This window comes from Nerophis lumbriciformis, linkage group LG14, assembly GCF_033978685.3.
Source record: "Nerophis lumbriciformis linkage group LG14, RoL_Nlum_v2.1, whole genome shotgun sequence".
Classification (NCBI taxonomy): Eukaryota; Metazoa; Chordata; class Actinopteri; order Syngnathiformes; family Syngnathidae; genus Nerophis; species Nerophis lumbriciformis.
Genome location: NC_084561.2, coordinates 21562430 through 21588823, shown reverse-complemented (window position 1 = coordinate 21588823; position 26394 = coordinate 21562430). Strand labels below are relative to the sequence as shown.

The 26394-nt window shown below is 40.6% G+C and overlaps 2 protein-coding genes across 6 annotated transcripts in view; one reads left to right on the top strand and one right to left on the bottom strand.

Moving 5' to 3' along the window:
- Window positions 1–4338, top strand: part of plvapb (plasmalemma vesicle associated protein b) — a 10851-nt gene extending 6513 nt beyond the window's left edge. Inside the window, exons 6-9 of the mRNA XM_061975848.2 lie at window positions 2384–2533; window positions 2604–2720; window positions 2922–3029; window positions 3104–4338. Coding sequence (XP_061831832.2) covers window positions 2384–2533; window positions 2604–2720; window positions 2922–3029; window positions 3104–3112 — 384 coding nt within the window. The 3' untranslated portion in view covers window positions 3113–4338. The remainder of the gene's footprint in view (window positions 1–2383; window positions 2534–2603; window positions 2721–2921; window positions 3030–3103) is intronic.
- Window positions 1–26394, bottom strand: part of gtpbp3 (GTP binding protein 3, mitochondrial) — a 70393-nt gene that overhangs the window by 11363 nt on the left and 32636 nt on the right. For 2 of the 5 annotated variants that reach the window (XM_061975842.2, XM_061975841.2), the window contains exon 12: window positions 11550–12080. The exons of 2 other annotated variants lie outside the window; for them this stretch is intronic. The gene's annotated coding sequence lies outside the window, so the exon portion shown is untranslated. Of the gene's footprint in view, window positions 1–1306; window positions 2016–11549; window positions 12081–26394 lie in introns of those variants that run through there. One more of the 5 variants, XM_061975845.2, reaches the window with a different exon arrangement.

Sequence of the window (26394 nt, the reverse complement as noted above, 5' to 3'; positions counted from 1 at the left end):
TGTATTTATGTGTATGTGTATATATGTGTGTGTATATATATATATATATGTGTGTGTGTATATATATATATATATATATATATATATATATATATATATATATATATATATATATATATATATATATATATATACACGTGTGTATACAAATAGATAAGAAAATAAATTTTAAGAAAAGGAACCACAGACAAGTGTCAACATAAAACATTCCTGAATAGTCTTAGAGAGATATAACCAACAAGCACACAAAAGGCTCGTCAACCACCAACATCCCAGTTGTGTTTTAAATCAGGGTTAATTCGAGATCAGTTTCTACTACATATCTCTGAAAGGCACCTCACAGTTCTTGAAACTTCCAGAACAACCATTCAATGTCAGCCTAATGTTCTCCAGTTTGAGAAAATACAGAATAATCCAGCAGGTGTGGCAAAAACTTGCTATGCTGTTAACAACTTGCAGTTAGAACATTTTTAAAAGCAATACAGATTATCCAGAGAGGATGTTTCTCAATAGAAATACAAATAATTTGGTATATGAGGAGACAAAGTTCCTCTGAGGTGGATTTATTGTCATAGCAGAGGATCTACTGAGACGGCAGCCAATTGCAGACAACAAAAAACTTTGCATATTTCATTTAACACGGTAATAAATATTGTACATATTACATATTGTTATGAAGGTAGCTGTTATTACAATATATGTTTGTACTTGCAGAGTGTGTACAGTACATAAAAAGTTAATGGAGGGCTTTTTAAGGCTACAACGATGACTTCCATTAGCAATATCTTTATAAGCCTTAAAAAAAAAAAAAGACATGCGTTTGTCTCTTATAGTGATTGTGAACGATAGGCAAAATTCCAAAATAAGTGCAGTTTCCCTTTACAGCCTGTAGTGTGACTCTGACACAAGCTCAACAGCAAGCCCACAATCCACCCAAGTGGAGAGTCCTGCTTGCCATGGTTGGCTCTCGTACTCTTGCTCAAGGCGCATAAAGAAAAAAAGAATGTTAGAAATGTTTGGGTGAAATTATTTAAAGAACAATAGTAGGTATGAAAACACTATTATTAACCTCCTAGAATGGACGTATTAGGCTGTCTTTAGATTGAAGCAGAGTGGTAATTGTTTCTTTGGCAACACCTGTTGCCACAATAATGCAGTAAGGGACACGTTTGTTACTGGATTGTAACTCTAATTATTTGATCCTTGTTCAAACTGACATCGAGTACACTTATTATGTACAGTATGTCATGCTTGTGTGCGTAGCTGCTAGCAGCATATAGCCTACCATGTTTACCTTTTGGAAATGACTTGACTCAAACACAAGGAAAGATGAAAACGAGTGTGCTTATTGGAGGACATTTAGATGTTAACTGGCTGTCAAGCTTTGCACAAGTCAACACGCTGCAGGACTTAGACTTCCTTTTTATTGTCATTCAAATTTGAACTTTACAGTACAGCTAAGAACGAAATTTTGGTGCATTAGCTCATGGTAGTGCAGGATAAAAAAGCAATAAGGTGCAGATATAAATAAATGAATAGGTTACTGTACAGATAAATATATTGCACTTTTTCATATGCATCCACGTTTATGGATGTATGTTGTATTGTCTTTTTTATTCCAGCGAGTTAATCCATTTTGGGGGGAGTTGAGGGAATTATTATGATGCGTTCAAGAGTCTTACGGTCTGAGGGAAGAAGCTGTAACAGAATCTTGCTTCGGAGGCTGCGGAACCTCTTTCTAGAGCCCAGCAGTGAAAACAATCCTTGGTGGGGGTGGGAGGAGTCTTTGCAGATTTTCTGAGCCCTGGTCAGGCAGCGGCTTTTTGCGATCTCCTGGATAGGAGGAAGAGGAGTCCTGATGATCTTTTCCGCCGTCCTCACCACTCTCTGGAGAGACTTCCAGTCTGAGGCACTGCGGGCTCCAGTCCAGACAGAGATGCAGGACTGCTTGTATTGGAGAGTTTACATGCAACTGATATAATCCAATACTTTTTTTTGTTATTGGATCGGGACACCTTTTAAAAAAGAAGGCAAGAAATATTGAATTTAGGAAAGAACTTGAGTACAAAGTTATAATTTGCATAATCTTCATTATTATTAAAGCCTATGAAACGGTGAAAGACAGAAGTGTCCAAACAAGGTCGCTTACAGAGAAATGAAAGAATGCGCAAGCTACTTTGATACAATCAACCTGTGTAGGTCAAAATATGCTAAACTGTCTTAGTTGTGTGTTGTAGCTGACAAAGACAACTAGTGTAATATCTACTAATATATCTCATTCATGCTGAATTTGTTGTATTTTTGGACGCTGCTGATAGAAAGTGCTGCATCAGCTGTCAACATCCAGTTAGAAATAAACATCACATTTGTCCTCTTCTCACAGGTGGCTCAGATTCAAGCCATGTCCAGTCGTCTGGAGGTGCAGCACACACACCTGACCTCTGACCTGCAGCAGTGTGAACACAACCGCAGTGAGACGCTGGTCGAGAGCAGCAGGCAGCTTCAAGCGAAGCAGAGGACTTATGACGAGAAGGTTGTTTCCGACACAACAAAGTCTGTCTCCATCACATACTTCCAAACTAACACACGCTGCTCTAACTCAGATGGAGAAACTGCTGATCGAGCAGAACCGGCTGAGAGAACAGAAACAATTGCAAGAAGACACTTTGGCCCAGAAAGAAAAGGAGCTGCAGACCCTGAGGGCATCGCCTAATTGTAAGGTGAATGTCGTGACCTTTGCTTCTTTCTACACAACATTGAGGGAAGTGCCGGACCACAGATGGCCTGTGATTACATGGCAGAGGTGTGTGTACTCAGCATTCAGCAGGAATCTGAGGGAAGCAGGAAGGATGGGTGGCCCAGATAACAACTCTCCTCAAATGTTGTCAGTGTGACTTGGTAAATGAAGTCATGTTGTCCAGGTCGCTCCGTGGAAACCTGCAGGAGTGCAGTCTGTGCCGCAGCACAGCAGGCAAACTGTTGCTAACTGGCCTGCTTTACAAGCGCCGAGCATCAGCAAAACTCTGACGGTAACTTTTGACCTCCTCTGGCTACTGCAGTCTGTGTGATATTCCATCTTAATTGTTGACCTTTTCTCTTCCAGGTGAGATGAAATGCAACAGGAAATAATCAGCGGAGGCCACAGCGGTGTAAAAACCAAAAAGTTAAGGATATTCGGCTTTTGGGCAAACTTAAAATGATAGCTTACTTCACTGTTTTATTACTTTCCAAAAAAATCGACTTTAATTTTTAAAAACACATTTTTCAAGGAGTTGGTCAATTGTCCTTTAAAGTGGACAAAATATGTTTGAAGTTTTGAATTTTGTGAACATTATAACAAATGTTTTCAATGACCTTTAGCAGTGTGTTTACATATTTTAACATCTAATACTTAAAGGGGAACTGCACTTTCTTTGGAAATCATTCACAATCCTTACATGTGATAAGCACACATTTTCTTTTTTGTATGCATTCTAACACATAAATAAAGGCTAGCAAAAACCAGCCAACATTGGAGCTAATGGGAGTCGCTCTATTCTGCCAATAAAAGGACTCTAAAAACATTCAACAATGTTTTATAAACAGGCACATAAATAATATGTAATATTTATGTATTTTGCTCATTTTAAAGTACTCTGATTAGCTGCATTGTTAGCCACCTCGTACTTGCCATATTTTAGGAATTAGAATGCAATAAAAAAGACATCTGTTTTTGTCTTCCATAAGGATTGTGAATGATTGGCAAAATTCCCCAAAAAAGTGCAGTTCCCATTTAAGTGTGCAAAAATAAACACTGATATCATAAGAGTATCAGATAACATAATATGTAACAATATTATAACTATATTTGCATTGTAAGGACATCAAGTAATCGATATGAAATGTTGAAAGAAAACAAGGTTGTAACAATATTTCTGCCAGTCGAATATAATATAGCCTTCAATGCAGGAAGTCCCATTTATTACAGATATTATTCTTAACAATTTCCTCAACACATTTATTCAGCAATCAAAAATGTGAACAATCATATAGATCCTTATTTGTTGCTTGATGTCAGCATATTTCTATAAATGCAAGGGAGGAATGAACCTACTCAGTGGCCTAGTGGTTAGAGTGTCCCCCCTGAGATCGGTAGGTTGTGAGTTCAAACCCCGGCCGAGTCATACCAAAGACTATAAAAAAATGGGACCCATTACCTCCCTGCTTGGCACTCAGCATCAAGGGTTGGAATTGGGGGTTAAATCACCAAAATGATTCCCGGGCGCGGCCACCGCTGCTGCCCACTGCTCCCCTCACCTCCCAGGGGGTGATCAAGGGTGATGGGTCAAATGCAGAGAATAATCTAACTTTAACTTTAACTTTTAACATACGCTATGTGCCTCGCCTGCGCTGCACGCGTCGGCCAATAGTGACCCCAGATGTCAAGTCTTTTTTAACTTTGACAGTAAGATATATAATATACACTGTAGTGACGCTATGCCTGAAATCATTCATGTGCAATTTAGGTTTATCCTGAAATTTCACCCAAAAGCCCAATATCCATAACTTTTTGTGTGCGTGTACCAACATGCATCAAATGTAAATATACACTTTCACATTCATAATTACTTCTTACTTGGGAAAAAATGATTGTGTAATGTTTCTGTATCTCTGCTTTCAACTTGATGTAAAAACACGACAAAGACGCTGGTGTAAATATTTCTCTTGAGTGTTACTCATTTTGTTTATACTTAGATTTTCAATTTAATAAATTAAAATGACCCATTGAGTGTCTTTTTTTGCCTCTAAACTTGTAACAAACGCACCCAAGTTCTCCGGGTGTCTCTGCCACTACGCAATTAAGGAGTCACGGGTGGGACCTGATATTCAGCTGGGAATGGTCAATACAGTAAATAAACACAAGACATGTATAACTATTAGCCACAATACGATCAGGCTCGTATTTAATATGCCACAAATTAATCCCGCATTACAAACACCTCCCCCCTCCCGTCCATATAACCCGCCAATACAAAACCACACACCCGCACAAAACACTCAATCCCACAGCCCAAAGTACCATGCACTTTCCCGAAGTTCATACAACACATATATTTCCCCAAAGTCCCCAAAGTTACGTACGTGACATGCACATAGAGGCATGCACGTACGGGCAAGCGATCAAATGTTTGGAAGCCGCAGCTGCGTACTCACGGCACCGCGTCTGCGCATCCAAATCAAAGTCCTCCTGGAAAAAGAGTCTGTTGTGCCGGTTCTCCACAGGCCAATGGAAAGTCCACAAAAAAGGTAAAAAATTAGGATTCTTCCAAGAAGTGGCTCCGTAGCAAAAACGCCGGGTCTGACAGGTGCTCCTAGGTGGTTTATGACGTCAATTTCCGCTTCCGCCCGGTCTGTAAGCACCGGATGCCTTTTATATCCCCACATATTATTAAGTTGCATTTTTAATATTAATATGATTATTTGATACGCCTGTAACAGTTTATAATAAGTAAATGGATGACATAAGTATATATATATATATTTATTTTCCCAGCTGAGCACAAGTTAACTGTGACTGGCAATATTCATTCTATGTATACGCCTCGATGGACCCCTATGGCCATTACATCCCCCCCCCCCCCCCCCCCCCAGCCAGCGGCTTATGGGGACCATAATAGGGTTTCATGTTTACCACATTAATAGTATCCACCTTAGACTTATCAGTCAACCAACGAATACTGTAATTTACAGGACCTAACTTCTTCTCTACCCGCCCAGGCCCTAACCATTTGGGTGCAAGTTTGGCAGAGAATTTACTTGAAGCTTTGGAAAGTGGGTGGGCCCTAATCCAGACCAGATCCCCAACTACAAAGTGTACATCTTTGTGTCGTGCATTATAATATCTGGCTTGTCGAGCTTTGGACGCGCCTACATGTCTCTCCACTTCTCCCTTTAGGTGTGTGTGTGTAAGTATGGTGTGATATGCAGTTGTGTGTGGTGGTGGAGCTTTGTGCACCAGTCGTTCCAGGGGTCCCATCAGATTCCGCCCGAGAGTCAACCTGGCAGGGGTTGAACCGGTCGTCTCATGGACAGCGGTGTTAAGGGCAAACCGGAATTCAGGCAGCCACTTATCCCAGTCCTGATGATGGTTCCCTACGAAGGCGGCAATCATGGTCTTGAGGGTGCGATTGACTCGTTCTGTCATGTTGGTTTGTGGGTGGTAAGCTGTGGTTAATTTATGGGTTACCCCCCAGGATTCGCACAGACGGGACATCAGTTGGCTTGTGAACTGTGGCCCTCGGTCAGACACAAGATATTTGGGAACTCCCCAGCGAGTGAAAATGTCATTTTTGAGAATTTGGCAGACCTTGGGAGTTTTGGCGTCTTTCAGGGCAAAAAGCTCCACCCACTTGGAGTAGTAGTCTACCACCACCATCAGCACAGAGTTCCGGGCCTTACTGAGGGGAAAAGGTCCCATGAAGTCTACTCCCAGCATCTCTCCTGGGGCGTTGACAGTAGAGGACTGGAGTTGCCCAGCTGGCTTGACGTTGGGGTTTTTGTATTTCTGACACGTTATACATGCTTGGACGTGACTCCAGACGTCTTTCCTTACTGTCGGCCACCAAGCTACTTCCAGAATCTTCAAGAGTGTCTTCATTCTCCCCAGATGTCCTCCGAATGGACTGTCATGAAAGTAAGCCAGGAACTGTGGCACCTGAGCCAATGGCACTACCAGCTGATAATTGAAGCCGCCATACTTAGATGGTACTCCTCGGTACCACACCCCTTGCTGAAGTTGAAAATGGATCCGGCCAGGCGTAGGTTGGTCAACAGAGGGTCCACATTCCAGACATGTTGAATCAGTTTTTTGGGCCTCAGAAAGATCTTGCAGTGTGCTGGGGAGATCTGACCAGTAGGTTTTTGGGACAAGGAGGCAAATCTTCCCTTCTAGTAATTGGGGTGCCCGTGACAGTGCATCTGGTACCACATTGCAGCAGCCCTTTTTGTAATGGACTCTGAATGTGAATCCCTGGAGTCTCAGCGTCCACCGTGTTAGTCGGGACGAAGTTTTAGGGCAGTTGAATGCCCATGAAAGGGCACTATGGTCCGTGAAGACCTCAAAAGTTGTTCCCTCAAGGAAATGTCTCCACTTCTCAACAGCCCATACCACAGCCAAGCACTCTTTTTCGGCAGTGGAGTAGCGGACTTCAGCTCCTTGGAGCGCTCTGGAGGCAAAGGCAATTGGCCGTTCTTCACCTTCAAGGCGTTGCATCAGGACCGCGCCGAGGCCCAAGTCACTGGCATCACAGTGAACCTGGAAACTGATTTGTGGATGGGGCTGAGCAAGCACTGGTGGAGACTGCAAAAGTGATTTGAGGTGGTTGAAGGCCGCCTGGCAGGTAGGACTCCACTCCCAGGGAACATCCTTCTTTTTTAGTTGGTTTAGAGGAGCAGTAATGTCGGCCAGCCTGGGTATGAACTTGTGGTACCAGCCGACCATGCCAAGAAACCTTTGGAGACTCTTCAGGTCTGTGGGAGGAGGATATGCCGTTATTGCAGATATTTTTTCCGGATCTACTTCCACTCCTTTGCCTGATATTAGGTGTCCAAGGAAGGTGAGCTGATTTTGAAGCAGGTGGCATTTCTTGATGTTGAGAGTAAGGTTTGCTTGTTGTAGTTTTGCAAACACCACTTCAAGGTCAAGCAGGTGTTGTTCTTCTGTTTGTGAAAACACAATGATGTCATCAATGTACACGAAACAGATTCTTCCCCTAAGCTCACCCAGCACTGTCTCCATTAAGCGCTGGAAGGTCGCCCCAGCATTGCGCAGTCCAAATGACATTACTTTAAATTGGTATAGGCCCAGATGTGTGATCATGGCAGTCTTTGGCTTGCTATCCTCCTCCATGGCAACCTGCCAGTAGCCACTCTGCAGGTCAAGGGAGCTGAAATATTTTGCACCTTGCAACGACTCCAGGATCTCATGTATGAGGGGCATGGGATAGGCGTCATGCTGGGTTTTGGCGTTCAAGCCCCTGTAGTCCACACAGAATCTGGGTGTGCCGTCCTTCCTGGGTGTCAGAACAACGGGAGAGGCCCACAGAGATGTCGATGGCTCTATCACTCCATTGTTGATCATTTTTTTGATTTGTTCTTCAATTATATCTTGTTTTTGACTGGACACTCTGTAAGCTCGCTTCCTAACAGGCATCTCATCCATGGTGGTGATTTGATGTTTAATTACCCTGGTGGCCCCAGTAGTCTCAGTCCAAACAGTTGGCCACTTCTGCAGCAGTGGCCGCACCACCTCAGGTTGGGATTCGAGGAGGGGGATTGCAGACTGATTGACTTGGGGTTCCTCATTTATGGCCATGTAAAAATTAATGGAGGGACCAGGGTGAGTCCAGCGAAGCATTTCTCTGCCTTTGGGGAGAAATTTAAATTCTCTCCCTCCGGGCATGGCATACCTCCTGAGATGAGGTTTGAGTATCATTTGTGATGTGGTCATGAAGTCGAGACCTAGCAACAAGGGCATACATAAGTGGCCATCAGCCATCACATGAATCTGTAGGGTGTTGTGACAGTCATGCAGATTGAGGAGCAGGGTGGCTTTTCCAACTGCTTGGTTTACTTGTCCATTTGCCATGACAAACTTTGGAATTCCGCTCGGCTCCAGAACCTCGCCGCACTTCCTCACAGCCTTCCACAGCGTATGACTCATTAGTGAGTACGTGCATCCGGAGTCCAGGACTCCATCTCCTTTAGAGCCGCGCATGCTAATAGGGACCACCAGGAGGGATTGTTCGCCCATAGCAGCGGCAAGGTCGGCCCCACTCCGACTCGGCCCATGCGCCATCTTCTTTCCCGATCCTTTTGGAGGGTTGCATTGTTGGACACGACTCCAATAGTCTTTACTGTTTGTCCAATCTCGTTCAATCAGGGAGCCCACCTTGACCAACTGTTCTACTGTTGACACAATTCCCCGTAGACCACTGGCCAACCTGGGATTGCAGGCACCGAGTATGCGGCGCACGATCTCGGCTTCCTCCATGTCATGTCTCCACTTCAGGCAGAGGGCACGATAATCATATGCGAAATCTCGCAAGCACTGATTAGGGGTTTGAAGAATGGAGTGGAGCTGCATCTCAATCTCGGATTGATAGTCAGTTGGCAAAAAGGCTTCCAGGAAAGACTGCTTAAAGGTAGACCAGCTGGTTATGTTACTGCGGGCTGCCGACCACCAACTCCTGGCAGGACCTTTTAAAACAGCATTGAGGGTTCCCACCAGCTCAGCATCGCTCAGAGGGCGAAGTGCTAAAAAGTTCTCACACTGTTCGATGAAATCTGTGACATCGGCTGAGCCTCTGGACTCTCCAAACTGGGGAATTCCATCCTGATGGGTGGTCTGGCTGTGACAGCAGGTGTAATGGCGGTGACAGCAGGTGGTCTTGCGGTGACAGCAGGTGCAATGGTGGTGACAGCGGGTGCAATGGTGGTGACAGCAGGTGTAATAGGGAAGGTGATGTCTATGACAGGTGGGTGGTGGCTGACTGATATGGCGGCTGCAGGAGTGGAGAAGCTAGCTGGTCGCCAAAACCTTCGGGTTTTAGCAAGGGTATTTTTCAATTCCTCTCCCCACCTTTCATCTCTGCGACGCAGACATGCTACGACAGCCTGGTCAACGTTCTGCACCTTCGTGTCAACATATGCTTTCACCTTTGCAGCCATGGCCTCCATCGCTGCCCTGAGTCCATCCTCCCGGTTAAGGGTGCTGTCGACCGCTTCTGTGAGTCGGTTCTCCAGAATGTCCATTCGTTGTTGCAGTGTTAGAAGTTGCTCCAGGACAGCTTCTGGTTCCACCCCATCCTCTTCCTCTGCTGCCGCATCCTGTCTGGACTGTTCTAAATACATGGAGTCCAGCAAGTTAGTCAGCTCAGCAACACCATTTTGATTGGGCCTACTGGTGACATGGCGGAAAGGGTCAAGGGGCGGAGTTGGGTCCTGGGCTGCATCAGCAAAGTCCTGTCTGTCCTCTTCCTCCATGAGGTAGTGGCTGCTGGTCGACATTACTCCAATTAAACTAATTATGTGTAAGTATTATTAACTGTCGTATTTGTTAGTGTCTATATGTGTAAAAGTATACAAATGGTATGTATTTATGTACCAGAAAATGTATGTATATATACCTCAAAAATGTAGAAAAGCGGTGACACAATGCTGACTATTTAGGGAAAAAAGTGAACCCAATTTACATTTATATTTTAACAAGAAAAATAATGTTTATATACTATTTATTCCCCTTAACGTGCTTTCGCAAAAAACAACGAAAATAAGACTCGCTGATATCAATGATACACTAAGCCCCGCCTCCCCGTACGGGCCACCACTCTGTAACAAACGCACCCAAGTTCTCCGGGTGTCTCTGCCACTACGCAATTAAGGAGTCACGGGTGGGACCTGATATTCAGCTGGGAATGGTCAATACAGTAAATAAACACAAGACATGTATAACTATTAGCCACAATACGATCAGGCTCGTATTTAATATGCCACAAATTAATCCCGCATATAACACCTCCCCCCTCCCGTCCATATAACCCGCCAATACAAAACCACACACCCGCACAAAACACTCAATCCCACAGCCCAAAGTACCATGCACTTTCCCGAAGTTCATACAACACATATATTTCCCCAAAGTCCCCAAAGTTACGTACGTGACATGCACATAGAGGCATGCACGTACGGGCAAGCGATCAAATGTTTGGAAGCCGCAGCTGCGTACTCACGGCACCGCGTCTGCGCATCCAAATCAAAGTCCTCCTGGAAAAAGAGTCTGTTGTGCCGGTTCTCCACAGGCCAATGGAAAGTCCACAAAAAAGGTAAAAAATGAGGATTCTTCCAAGAAGTGGCTCCGTAGCAAAAACGCCGGGTCTGACAGGTGCTCCTAGGTGGTTTATGACGTCAATTTCCGCTTCCGCCCGGTCTGTTAGCACCGGATGCCTTTTATATCCCCACATATTATTAAGTTGCATTTTTAATATTAATATGATTATTTGATACGCCTGTAACAGTTTATAATAAGTAAATGGATGACATAAGTATATATATATATATTTATTTTCCCAGCTGAGCACAAGTTAACTGTGACTGGCAATATTCATTCTATGTATACGCCTCGATGGACCCCTATGGCCATTACAAACTCCCATCTTAAGTCTACCAACCACAATGGCAGCACAAGTGTTAAATACTGTACATATTACTGTACACTAAGTTATGTCTAACATAGCTTAGTGTACAGTAATACTTTTTTGACATAAATTAGTGTACATTAAGACTTATTGAACATAACTTAGTGTACAGTAATACTTTTTAGACATAATGTAGTGTACAGAAATACTTGTTAAACATAACTTAGTGTACAGTAATACTTGTTAAACAAGTAGTACTGTACACTAAGTTAAGTCTAAGTATTTCTGTACACTACTTTGTCTAACAAGTATTACTGGACACTAAGTTATGTTCAATAAGTATTACTGTACACTAAGTTGTGTCTAACAAGTATTACTGTATACTAATGTATGTCTAATGTAACCTATACGTGCTACAAATCAATGCAATATATATGGGGTGTTATGGGCTAGGAACAGAAGACGAGAATTTTGACTCGGAGAGAGAAGGCAGAGCTTGAATTGCAGTTTGGTTGGCACCGTGTATTAGAGAATTAGTGATGGACAGCAGATATATACACAACAATTAGTTGAATGGCCATTCAACATGAAAGCAATTTGAAGAAAAAAACACAAGTACTATATACATATATATATATATATATATACAATTCCAATTCAACTAATCAATGTCTCTGAATCTTGTATAAATCTCAGCTCAGACTTAATAGAGTTCTTGGAAAAAAGGATGGCAGTACAGTCCATGTGCTGCAGGTTAAGGATGAACATTTGTAAAGGGATGGCTCGAGAGCCTCCTACCAGCCCAGACAGAACAGGTGGTGGGGTTCCTGGCTGGAATCTTCCAAGTACGATCCTTGGACTTGATGCTTCTTTTCCTTAGCTCGCCATCAAAAAGAGAAGCCTGGCCTGTGTAAGAACCAGGACCATCCTTATAAATCCATGTGCACACAAAATATATTCATTAAATAACACTAATTGCATTATAAAGTATTCAGAAAAGGTTCTAGTTATTTCCTCAATATTTTACAATATAAATCAATAAACATGTCAGAATCACAATATGCAATAAAGTGCTAAAATAACCATTAGCAGCATAAATATGACAAAGCAGTCAGTGCACTAAACGTGCTTATTATCAAAACACATTTAAAAGTACATTCAATACACAATAGTTATCATTGGTTCAAGTCATAAAGCTTGTATATGGACGATTGACAATATGCCACAAAGACTGTTGCAATGAAACAATGGAAGAAAGATGAATGCTAAAGGTGCTATTTTCATAAACATGGACTCACCAACTCCACTTCTACAGTCACACACAGCTTAATGACAAAAAAATCCGGTGCTGGTAGTCGGCTCTATAAAGTTACAAATAGGCTTTCAGTTTAGAATCCGTCAGCACAATATTTCGGGTGAAAAGGAGAATAAAAACCTACCTAAAGCAGCAATACAATCTGTCTCCCCTCACGTCCTATCTACTTGCCACTTCCTGCTACCGGCTTGTAAGCACAGCTAATTGGACCGTGGCGGTCACGTGACTAGGAAGCACGCACAGAGTAATAGAAAGCAAGAGCATACCAGTAACTGCAAAAGGTAGGGATTTCACACCTGCGTTACACTAACAAGTATTACTGTACACTAATTTATGTCTAACAAGTATTACTGTACACTAATTTATGCTTAACAAGTATTACTGTACATTAATTTATGTCTAAGTTATGTTCAATAAGTCTTAATGTACACTAATTTATGTCTAACAAGTATTACTGTTCACTAATTTAACAAGTATTACTGTACACAAAGTTATGTTTAACAAGTATTACTGTACACTAATTTAACAAGTATTACTGTACACAAAGTTATGTCTAACAAGTATTACTGTACACTAATTTATGCTTAACAAGTATTACTGTACATTAATTTGTCTAAGTTATGTTCAATAAGTCTTAATGTACACTAATTTATGTCTAACAAGTATTACTGTACACTAATTTAACAAGTATTACTGTACACAAAGTTATGTTTAACAAGTATTACTGTACACTAATTTAACAAGTATTACTGTACACAAAGTTATGTCTAACAAGTATTACTGTACACTAATTTAACAAGTATTACTGTACACTAATTTAACAAGTATTACTGTACACAAAGTTATGTCTAACAAGTATTACTGTACACTAATTTAACAAGTATTACTGTACACTAATTTATGTCTAACAAGTATTACTGTACACAAAGTTATGTCTAACAAGTATTACTGTACACTAATTTATGTCTAACAAGTATTACTGTACATTCATTTATGTCTAACAAGCATTACTGTACACTAATTTATGCTTAACAAGTATTACTGTACATAAATGTATGTCTAAGTTATGTTCAATAAGTCTTAATGTACTAAAGTTATGTTCAATAAGTCTTAATGTACACTAATTTATGTATAACAAGTATTACTGTACACTAATTTATGCTTAACAAGTATTACTGTACATAAATGTATGTCTAAGTTATGTTCAATAAGTCTTAATGTACACTAATTTATGTTCAATAAGTCTTAATGTACACTAAATTATGTCTAACAAGTATTACTGTACACTAATTTAACAAGTATTTCTGTATACAAAGTTATGTCTAACAAGTATTACTGTACACTAATTTAACAAGTATGACTGTACACAAAGTTATTTCTAACAGGTATTACTGTACACTAATTTAACAAGTATTACTGTACACTAATTTAACAAGTACTACTGTACACTAAGTTATGTCTAACAAGTATTACTGAACACTAAGTTATGTCTAACAAGTATTACTGTACACTAATTTAACAAGTATTACTGTACACTAAGTTATGTCTAACAAGTATTACTGTACACTAATTTAACAAGTATTACTGTACACTAAGTTATGTCTAACAAGTATTACTGTACACTAAGTTATATCTAACAAGTATTACTGTACACTAATTTAACAAGTATTACTGTAAACTAATTTAACAAGTATTACTGTACACTAAGTTATGTCTAACAAGTATTACTGTACACTAATTAAACAAGTATTACTGTACACTAAGTTATGTCTAACAAGTATTACTGTACACTAATTTAACAAGTATTACTGTACACTAAGTTATGTCTAACAAGTATTACTGTACACTAATTTAACAAGTATTACTGTACACAAAGTTATGTCTAACAAGTATTACCGTACACTAAGTTATGTCTAACAAGTATTACTGTACACTAATTTAACAAGTATTACTGTACACTAATTTATGTCTAACAAGTATTACTGTACATTCATTTATGTCTAACAAGCATTACTGTACACTAATTTATGCTTAACAAGTATTACTGTACATAAATTTATGTCTAAGTTATGTTCAATAAGTCTTAATGTACTAAAGTTATGTTCAATAAGTCTTAATGTACACTAATTTATGTATAACAAGTATTACTGTACACTAATTTATGCTTAACAAGTATTACTGTACATAAATGTATGTCTAAGTTATGTTCAATAAGTCTTAATGTACACTAATTTATGTTCAATAAGTCTTAATGTACACTAAATTATGTCTAACAAGTATTACTGTACATTAAGTTATGTCCAACAAGTATTACTGTACACTAAGTTATGTCTAACAAGTATTAATGTACACTAATTTAACAAGTATTACTGTACACTAATTTAACAAGTATTTCTGTATACAAAGTTATGTCTAACAAGTATTACTGTACACTAATTTAACAAGTATGACTGTACACAAAGTTATTTCTAACAGGTATTACTGTACACTAATTTAACAAGTATTACTGTACACTAATTTAAGAAGTACTACTGTACACTAAGTTATGTCTAACAAGTATTACTGTACACTAAGTTATGTCTAACAAGTATTACTGTACACTAATTTAACAAGTATTACTGTACACTAAGTTATGTCTAACAAGTATTACTGTACACTAAGTTATATCTAACAAGTATTACTGTACACTAATTTAACAAGTATTACTGTAAACTAATTTAACAAGTATTACTGTACACTAAGTTATGTCTAACAAGTATTACTGTACACTAAGTTATGTCTAATAAGTATTACTGTACACTAATTAAACAAGTATTACTGTACACTAAGTTATGTCTAACAAGTATTACTGTACACTAATTTAACAAGTATTACTGTACACTAAGTTATGTCTAACAAGTATTACTGTACACTAATTTAACAAGTATTACTGTACACAAAGTTATGTCTAACAAGTATTACCGTACACTAAGTTATGTCTAACAAGTATTACTGTACACTAATTTAACAAGTATTACTGTAAACTAATTTAACAAGTATTACTGTACACCAAGTTATGTTTATTACAAGACAAATTGCACTAATGAAATATTCATGCATGTACACTAACTAATATGCCAACATGAGCTTTATTGCTTCCTCTTCCTTGTATGAACACAGAGTGTTTAGCTGCATACAATGTGGCAGACTTGAATGGATTATAATAACCATGATCCTGTTGATAGTAACTATGTATTCCATGGGACACAGGGGAGAAACAGCAGCAATAAGTTTGCACTAGTCAAAGATCCTCTAACAGGAGAAATCCTGTTTTGTTTTTTTACAAGAATCTGCTGGAAAAAACCTTGTCATTGATCCTCTATACAACAGAACAACTCTTCTACTGGAAAACACACTCGTCATAGTTCCTCTATCTATATAATAGGACAACTCTTCTACTGAAAAATACACTCGTCATAGTTCCTCTATCTATATAATAGAACAACTCTTCTACTGAAAAATACACTCGTCATAGTTCCTCTATCTATATAATAGGACAACTCTTCTACTGGAAAATACACTTGTCATAGATCCTCTATATAATAGGACAACTCTTCTACTGGAAAATACACTCGTCATAGATCCTCTATATAATAGGACAACTCTTCTACTGGAAAATACACTCGTCATAGATCCTCTATATCAGTGTTTTTAAACCTTTTTTGAGCCAAGGCACATTTTTTGCTTTTAAAAAATGCGGAGGCACACCACCAGCAGAAATCATTAAAAAACAAAACTCAGTTGACAGTAAAAAGTCGTTGTCGCAATTGTTGGATATGACTTTAAAGCATAACCAAGCATGCATCACTATAGTATAGCTCTTGTCTCAAAGTAGGTGTACGGTCACCACCTGTCACATCACCCCCTGACTTATTTGGACTTTTTTGCTGTTTTCGTGTGTGTAGTGTTTTACTTCTTGTCTTGCGCTCCTATTTTGGTGGCCTTTTCTCTTTTTTTGGCTACTTTGTTTTAGCAATCAAACATTTTTCAGTTGTTTTTATCCTTCTTTGTGGGGACATTGTTGGTTGTCATGTTCGGATGTACATTGTGGACGCCGTCTTTGCTCCACAGTAAGTCTTTGCTGTCGTCCAGCGTTCTGTTTTTGTTTACTTTGTAGCCAGTTCAGTTTTAGTTTCGTTCTGCATAGCCTTCCCTAAGCTTCAATGCCTTTTCTTAGGGGCACTCACCTTTTGTTTATTTTTGGTTTAAGCATTAGACACTTTTTTACCTACACACTGCCTCCCGCTGTTTCCGACATCTACAAAGCAAATAGCTACCGGCTGCTACCTACTGATATGGAAGAGTATTACACGGTTACTCTGCCGACCTCTAGACAGCACCGACACTCAACAACAACACATCATTTGCAGACTATAATTACTGGTTTGCAAAAAATATTTTTAACCCAAATAGGTGAAACTAGAGAATCTCCCATGGCACACCACGCACAGTGGTTAAAAAACACTCCTCTATATAATAGGACAACTCTTCTACTGGAAAATACACTCGTCATAGATCCTCTATACAAAAGAACAACTCTTTTACTGAAAAATACCCTCGTCATAGATCCTCTATATAATAGGACAACTCTTCTACTGGAAAACACACTCGTCATAGATCCTCTATATAACAGAACAACTCTTCTACTGGAAAATATACTCCTCTATATCAGTGGTCCCCAACCATCGGGCCGCGGCCCGGTACCGGTCCGTGGATCGATTGGTAAATCAACATAAAAAACACAAGATACACTTACAATTAGTGCACGAACCCAAAAAACCTCCCTCCCCCATTTACACTCATTCACACTTATTCGCACAAAAGGGTTGTTTCTTTCTGTTATTAATATTTCTGGTTCCTACATTATATACCACCTCCAAAGACATGCACCTGGGGATAGGTTGATTGGCAACACTAAATTGGCCCTAGTGTGTGAATGTGAGTGTGAATGTTGTCTGTCTGTCTGTGTTGGCTCTGCGATGAGATGGCGACTTGTCCAGGGTGTACCCCGCCTTCCGCCCGATTGTAGCTGAGATAGGCTCCGGCGCCCCCGCGACCCCAAAGGGAATACGCGGTAGAAAATGGATGGATGGACATTATATATCAATATAGATCAATACAGTCGGCAGGGATACATACAGTCCGTAAGCACACGATTGTATTTTTTTATGACAAAATAAATAAATAAATAAATAGTCGATTATCTACATCAGTGATTCTCAAATAGTGGTACTGTACATGTACCACTAGTGGTATGACAAAGAATCATTTGATTAAAGTACAGTGTTTTTTCATTCAAACACAGTGTTACTGTTCAAACTGAGTGTAATGTTACTGTCACCAAAATATTAAGTATACTTGTTAAATAAAACCTTTGCCTTTTTTTATTTTTATTTTTTTATGAATACTTAGGCCTACTACGCTACTGTATATTAATGTTAGTCATTATGGTGATACTTGGAGAGAAGTTTTTTCTGTGGTGGTACTTAGTGAAAAAACTTTGAGAACCACGGCTTTATGTAATAGAACAACTTTTCTATTTTTAGGGATCTGCTGAAATACACACTAGTCAAAGATCCTTTATATATCAGGAGAATTGCTGTTTTTAGGAATCTGCTGGAAAAAAACACTTGTCAGTGATCTTCTGTGATGGAAAAAATGCTGTTTTTAAAGACCTAAAAAACAATAGTCAGCTATCTTTAAAGAACTTAAAACACCAGTCAAAGAACCTCTCTATAATAGAACTCTGCTATCTTGAGGAATGTACTAAAAAACCCCACTAGTCAGCAATATTCTATGGCCGTTTTAAGGACCTAAAAAATACTAGTCAAAGATGCTCTACACAACAGGAGAACTCAACAATTTTTTAAATCTGCTGAAAAAGAACACAAGTCAGCAATCCTCTTTATAACAGGAAGACTCTGCTATTTTTAAGAATCCACAAAAAAAAAGCATGAGTCAGAAATCCTCTGACAGGAAGAATGCTGTTTTTAAGGACCAAATAAGAAGTGCTAGTCAAAGATCCTTTACAAAGTATAACATTGAAACTCTGCTACTTTTGTGACCTATCTGCAAAATGCATATTTCAAGGCGACAGTAAATTGACAGTTATGCAAGCTTGACACTGACTACTTTAAAAGGTATCATTTCTTCAGTGTTGTCCCATGAAAAGATCTACTTTACATGCAGATGCACTGAACAAGTAAGTGTTGACTCAGCAGTATATTTACTTTAGAGGCGTAAAATTATTGCATTGATTACAATTATTGAATCATATTTAGCGCATTATGGTTTTTTTAATCCTGTTATTCTAACTTTTAATCTCTAATGTTACTGTCTCCATATGCCTGCAAGTTGCCTCTCTCTTCCTGTGCTTGACTGAGAGCAGCAACACTATCGCCATGCGGAACAAAGATAATATGTAGACAGGGCAAAAAAGAGGCCTCACTCTGTCACGACTTTAAACAGTGGGGATAGCATGAATTATATCCAAAATATAAATCATGACATGGAAAAAGTGTGTTTAAGGTTTGTATAAGTTTGAAAGTTGTCTTGTTTTCAGCTTAGAGTAGACAATGTTTTTATTTTTTTTATTTTATTTTAGAGTATCTAAAATAATATATATGAGTATCCATATCTATTACGGGAGCTATAGAGAAATGGTATCACTTTTTGACACACTTTTAGTTGACTTTATACTATTGTGACACAGCTGTGCATTGATATAGTGATATATTACATGTACAATGATGTGTACATTATATTACAATCAATATAGTGATGTATTACATGTACGATACGTACATTATATTACAATCAATATAGTGATGTATTACATGTACGATACGTACATTATATTACAATCAATATAGTGATATATTACATGTACAATGTGTACATTATATTACAATCAATATAGTGATGTATTACATGTACGATGATGTGTACATTATATTACAATAAATATAGTGATGTATTACATATACGATGTGTAATTATATTACAATCAATATAGTGATATATTACATGTACAATGATGTGTACATTATATTACAATCAATATAGTGATATATTACATGTACGATGATGTGTACATTATATTACAATAAATATAGTGATGTATTACATGTACGATATGTACATTATATTACAATCAATATAGTGATATGTTACATGTACAATGTGTACATTATATTACAATCAATATAGTGATATATTACATGTATAATGATGTGTACATTATATTACAATCAATATAGTGATATATTACATGTACAATGATGTGTACATAATATTACAATCAATATAGTGATATATTACATGTACAATGATGTGTACATTACATTACAATCAATATAGTGATATAGTACATGTACAATGATGTGTACATTATATTACAATCAATATAGTGATCTGAGCTGCCACCTTACCGTGGTAGAGGAGTTTGCGTGTCCCAATGATCCTAGGAGCTATGTTGTCTGGTAGGGTCTCCCAAGACAAACAGGTCCTAGGTGAGGGATCAGACAAAGAGCAGCTCGAAGACTTCTATGGGAATGAAACAACAAGGATTCAGATTTCCCTCGCCCGGACGCGGGTCACCGGGGCCCCCCTCCGGAGCCAGGCCCGGAGTTGGGGCACGATGGCGAGCGCCTGGTGGCCGGGCCTGTCCCCATGGGGCCCGGCCGGGCACAGCCCGAAGAGGCAACGTGGGTCCCCCCTCCAATGGGCTCACCACTCATGGGAGGGACCATAGAGGTCGGGTGCAGTGTGAGCTGGGCGGAAGCCGAAGGCAGGGCACTTGGCGGTCCGATCCTCGGCTACATAAGCTAGCTCTTGGGACGTGGAACGTCACCTCGCTGGGGGGGAAGGAGCCTGAGCTAGTGCGCGAGGTAGAGAAGTTCCGGCTGGATATAGTCGGACTCACCTCGACGCACAGCAAGGGCTCTGGAACCAGTTCTCTCGAGAGGGGCTGGACTCTCTCCCACACTGGCTTTGCACGCAGTGAGAGGCGACGAGCTGGGGTAGCAATTCTTGTTGCCCCCCGGCTCAAAGCCTGCACGTTGGAGTTCAACCCAGTGGACGAGAGGGTAGCCTCCCTCCGCCTTCGGGTGGGGGGACGGGTCCTGACTGTTGTTTGTGCTTACGCACCAAACAGCAGTTCAGAGTACCCACCCTTTTTGGATACACTCGAGGGAGTACTGGAAAGTGCTCCCTCGGGTGATTCCCTTGTCCTACTGGGTGACTTCAACGCTCATGTTGGCAACGACAGTGAAACCTGGAGAGGCGTGATTGGGAAGAATGGCTGCCCGGATCTGAACCCGAGTGGTGTTTTGTTATTGGACTTTTGTGCCCGTCACAGATTATCCATAACGAACACCATGTTCAAGCAAAAGGGTGTCCATATGTGCACTTGGCACCAGGACACCCTAGGCCACGGTTCCATGATCGACTTTGTAGTTGTGTCATCGGATTTGCGGCCTCATGTTTTGGACACTCGGGTGAAGAGAGGGGCGGAGCTTTCTACCGATCACCACCTGGTGGTGAGTTGGCTGCGATGGTGGGGGACGATGCCGGACAGACCTGGCAGGCCCAAACGCATTGTGAGGGTCTGCTGGGAACGTCTGGCAGAGTCTCCTGTCAGAGAGAGTTTCAATTCCCACCTCCGGAAGAACTTTGAACATGTCACGAGGGAGGTGCTGGACATTGAGTCCGAGTGGACCATGTTCCGCACCTCTATTGTCGAGGTGGCTGATTGGAGCTGTGGCCGCAAGGTGGTTGGTGCCTGTCGTGGCGGTAATCCTAGAACCCGTTGGTGGACACCGGCGGTGAGGGATGCCGTCAAGCTGAAGAAGGAGTCCTATCGGGTTCTTTTGGCTCATAGGACTCCGGAGGCAGCGGACAGGTACCGACAGGCCAAGCGGTGTGCGGCTTCAGCGGTCGCGGAGGCAAAAACTCGGACATGGGAGGAGTTCGGCGAGGCCATGGAAAACGACTTCCGGACGGCTTCGAAGCGATTCTGGACCACCATCCGCCGCCTCAGGAAGGGGGAGCAGTGCACTGTCAACACCGTGTATGGTGCGGATCGGTGGAGGGAATACTTCGAAGACCTCCTCAATCCCACCGACACGTCTTCCTATGAGGAAGCAGTGCCTGGGGAATCTGTGGTGGGCTCTTCTATTTCTGGGGCTGAGGTTGCTGAGGTAGTTAAAAAGCTCCTCGGTGGCAAGGCCCCGGGGGTGGATGAGATCCGCCCGGAGTTCCTTAAGGCTCTGGATGCTGTGGGGCTGTCTTGGTTGACAAGACTCTGCAGCATCGCGTGGACATCGGGGGCGGTACCTCTGGATTGGCAGACCGGGGTGGTGGTTCCTCTCTTTAAGAAAGGGAACCGGAGGGTGTGTTCCAACTATCGTGGGATCACACTCCTCAGCCTTCCCGGTAAGGTCTATTCAGGTGTACTGGAGAGGAGGCTACGCCGGATAGTCGAACCTCGGATTCAGGAGGAACAGTGTGGTTTTCGTCCTGGTCGTGGAACTGTGGACCAGCTCTATACTCTCGGCAGGGTCCTTGAGGGTGCATGGGAGTTTGCCCAACCAGTCTACATGTGCTTTGTGGACTTGGAGAAGGCATTTGACCGTGTCCCTCGGGAGGTCCTGTGGGGAGTGCTCAGAGAGTATGGGGTATCGGACTGTCTAAATTGTGGCTGTCCGCTCCCTGTACGATCAGTGTCAGAGCTTGGTCCGCATTGCCGGTAGTAAGTCGGACACGTTTCCAGTGAGGGTTGGACTCCGCCAAGGCTGCCCTTTGTCACAGATTCTGTTCATAACTTTTATGGACAGAATTTCTAGGCGCAGTCAAGGCGTTGAGGGGATCCGGTTTGGTGGCTGCAGGATTAGGTCTCTGCTTTTTGCAGATGATGTGGTCCTGATGGCTTCATCTGGCCAGGATCTTCAGCTCTCGCTGGATCGGTTCGCAGCCGAGTGTGAAGCAACTGGGATGAGAATCAGCACCTCCAAGTCCGAGACCATGGTTCTCGCCCGGAAAAGGGTGGAGTGCCATCTCCGGGTTGGGGAGGAGACCCTGCCCCAAGTGGAGGAGTTCAAGTACCTAGGAGTCTTGTTCACGAGTGAGGGAAAAGTGGATCGTGAGATCGACAGGCGGATCGGTGCGGCGTCTTCAGTAATGCGGACGCTGTATCGATCCGTTGTGGTGAAGAAGGAGCTGAGCCGGAAGGCAAAGCTCTCAATTTACCGGTCGATCTACGTTCCCATCCTTACCTATGGTCATGAGCTTTGGGTTATGACCGAAAGGACAAGATCACGGGTACAGGCGGCCGAAATCACTGCGGGAGAGCCGCAGTGAGAGCCGGGTGGCGGGGCTCTCCCTTAGAGATAGGGTGAGAAGCTCTGCCACCCGAGGGGAGCTCAAAGTAAAGCCACTGCTCCTCCACATCGAGAGGAGCCAGATGAGGTGGTTCGGGCATCTGGTCAGGATGCCACCCGAACGCCTCCCTCGGGAGGTGTTTAGGGCACGTCCAACCGGTAGGAGGCCACGGGGAAGACCCAGGACACGTTGGGAAGACTATGTCTCCCGGCTGGCCTGGGAACGCCTCGGGATCCCCCGGGAAGAGCTGGACGAAGTGGCTGGGGAGAGGAAAGTCTGGGCTTCCCTGCTTAGGCTGCTGCCCCCGCGACCCGACCTCGGATAAGCGGAAGAAGATGGATGGATGGATGGATAGTGATGTATTACATGTATGATGTGTACATTATATTACAATCAATATAGTGATATACCGGTAGTACATGTACAATGATGTGTACATTATATTACAATCAATATAGTGATGTATTACATGTATGATGTGTACATTATATTACAATCAATATAATGATATATTACATGTACAATGATGTGTACATTATATTACAATCAAATAGGGATGTCCCGATCCAGGTTTTTGCACTTCCGATCCGATACCGATATTGTTTTTGCATTTCCGATCCGATACCGATACTGACCGATACTGGCCTATCCGAGCATGTATTAAAGTTTAAAGTTATTTAGCCTACTTAGTTGTCAGAATCATGTTGAAAAGGGTTTTAGTACTCTTGATAACAACTAGCCAGCTGAATTAGGGGAGTTTGAATAATACACAATGGTTGGTAACAAGAAACTGACCTGTTAATTCAAGGACAAACACAAAATAGACAAAATTATACATGACAAACAGAAATGGCATCATTGAACTAGGGCTGGGCGATATGGCCTTTGTTTAATATTGCGATATTTTAAGGCCATATTTCGATACACGATATATATCTCGATATTTTGCCTTAGCCTTGAATGAACACTTGATGCATATAATCACAGCAGTATGATGATTCTATGTGTTTTGATTGATTGATTGAGACTTTTATTAGTAGGTTGCACAGTGAAGTACATATTCCGTACAATTGACCACTAAATGGTAACACCCCAATAAGTTTTTCAACTTGTTTAAGTCGGGGTCCACTTAAATTGATTCATGATACAGATATATACTATCAGATATATACTATCATCATAATACAGTCATCACACAAGATAATCACATTGAATTATTTACATTATTTATAATCCAGGGTGTGGAGGGGGGCGCCGGATGTAAGTGTCAAAAAGACAGCCAAAAGAGTTTGATATGAGAATAAATCTAAAGTTAAAATATAGGGTAGAAATGCACCCATTTGCAGGAAATGTAGTCTTGATTTTCAAAATGTTCTTTCAAGGCTTGCATGTCTACATTAAAACATTCTTCTTCATACTGCATTAATATATGCTACTTTTGAACTTTCATGCAGAAAAGGAAATCACAACTAAAAAAAATCACAAATTTTTTCATACGGTGTTGATGTGGAAATTTTTGCCTTGCATTTTGATGGTGTGGACGTGTGGCACCGAATGGAGATAAGCGTCTCGACAGACGTCACAATATTTGAACAATGATGACGAAAACTGTTGTCTCTGTCGTGTCCGTGTGTCGAAAATTGTTATGCGCTTATTTTTTTATTTGATTTTGTGCGTGGCATAGATTTGCCGTGCGCAGAGGATGCTTGAGCAGGCGCGCACCTTAGTGGCTGCGCTAGCATCACAGCTAACGTTAGCCATGCCGCTACCTCGCTCTCTGCTGGGAGAGGACGTATACGTATGTGACGTATGACGTGACAGTATGTGACGTATGACGTGACAGTATGTGACGTGTGTAAGAAGGTGCGCTCGCTGTCTGTGAGAGGGAGACACAGGAAAGAGTGAGAAGAGCCTGTCGTGTAATGCCAGCAGCTAAAAGCAACTGCGTGAGAATTGTGGATGTGTTGAAGGTGTGCTGGAAAATGCGGAATGGAAATTACGGAGCAGCAGAAAAGTGGAATGTATTATTCAAATAGGTGCGTTGGAAAACACGGACCAGAGTTTTTTTTTAAAGTGGATCTGGATCGGCATTTTCCCATGCTTTGCCGATACGCAATTTTTGGTAAATATCGGCAGCCGATCCGATCCAAATATCGGATCGGGACATCCCTACAATCAATATAGTGATATATTACATGTACAAGGATGTGTACATTATATTACAATCAATATAGTGATATATTACATGTACAATGATGTGTACATTATATTACAATCAATATAGTGATATATTACATGTACGATGTGTACATTATATAACAATCAATATAGTGATATATTACATGCACAATGTGTAAAGTATACTAAAATCAATATGACATATTCTATGTACAATGATGTGCACATTATTACAATCTATATAGTGATATTACATGTACAATGATGTGTACATTATATTACAATCAATATAGTGATATATTACATGTACAATGATGTGTACATTACATTACAATCAATATAGTGATATAGTACATGTACAATGATGTGTACATTATATTACAATCAATATAGTGATATATTACATGTACGATGTGTAAATTATATTACAATCACTATAGTGATATATTACATGTACAATGATGTGTACATTATATTACAATCAATTTAGTGATATTACATGTACAATGGTGTGTACATTATATTACAATCAATATAGTGATATATTACATGCACAATGTGTAAAGTATACTAAAATCAATATGACATATTCTATGTACAATGATGTGCACATTATTACAATCAATATAGTGATATTACATGTACAATGATGTGCACATTATTACAATCAATATAGTGATATTACATGTACAATGACGTGTACATTATATTACAATCAATATAGTGATATTACATGTACAATGATGTGTACATTATATTACAATTAATATAGTGATATATTACATGTACAATGATGTGTACATTATATTACAATCAATATAGTGATAATACATGTACAATGACGTGTACATTATATTACAATCACTATAGTGATATATTACATGTACAATGATGTGTACATTATATTACAATCACTATAGTGATATATTACATGTACGATAATGTGTACTAGAGATCAACCAGTATGTTTTTAGGGCCGGTTCCGTTACCAATTATTAGTAGTCAAGGAGGTCAATGACCTATATCTGAGCAGCGCAGTCAGCAGAAAGGAGCACTATTTATTACTATTAACTTTCTTCTAATACTAAGTACTGGTCTCATATGTATATATTGTGTGTACCGTATTTTTCGGACTATAAGTCGCTCCGCAGTATACGTCGCACCGGCCGAAAATGCACAATAAAGAAGAAAAAAAACATATATACATCGCACTGGCGTATAAGTCGCATTTTTGGGGGAAATTTATTTGATAAAACCCAACACCAAGAATAGACATTTGAAAGGCAATTTAAAATAAATAAAGAATAG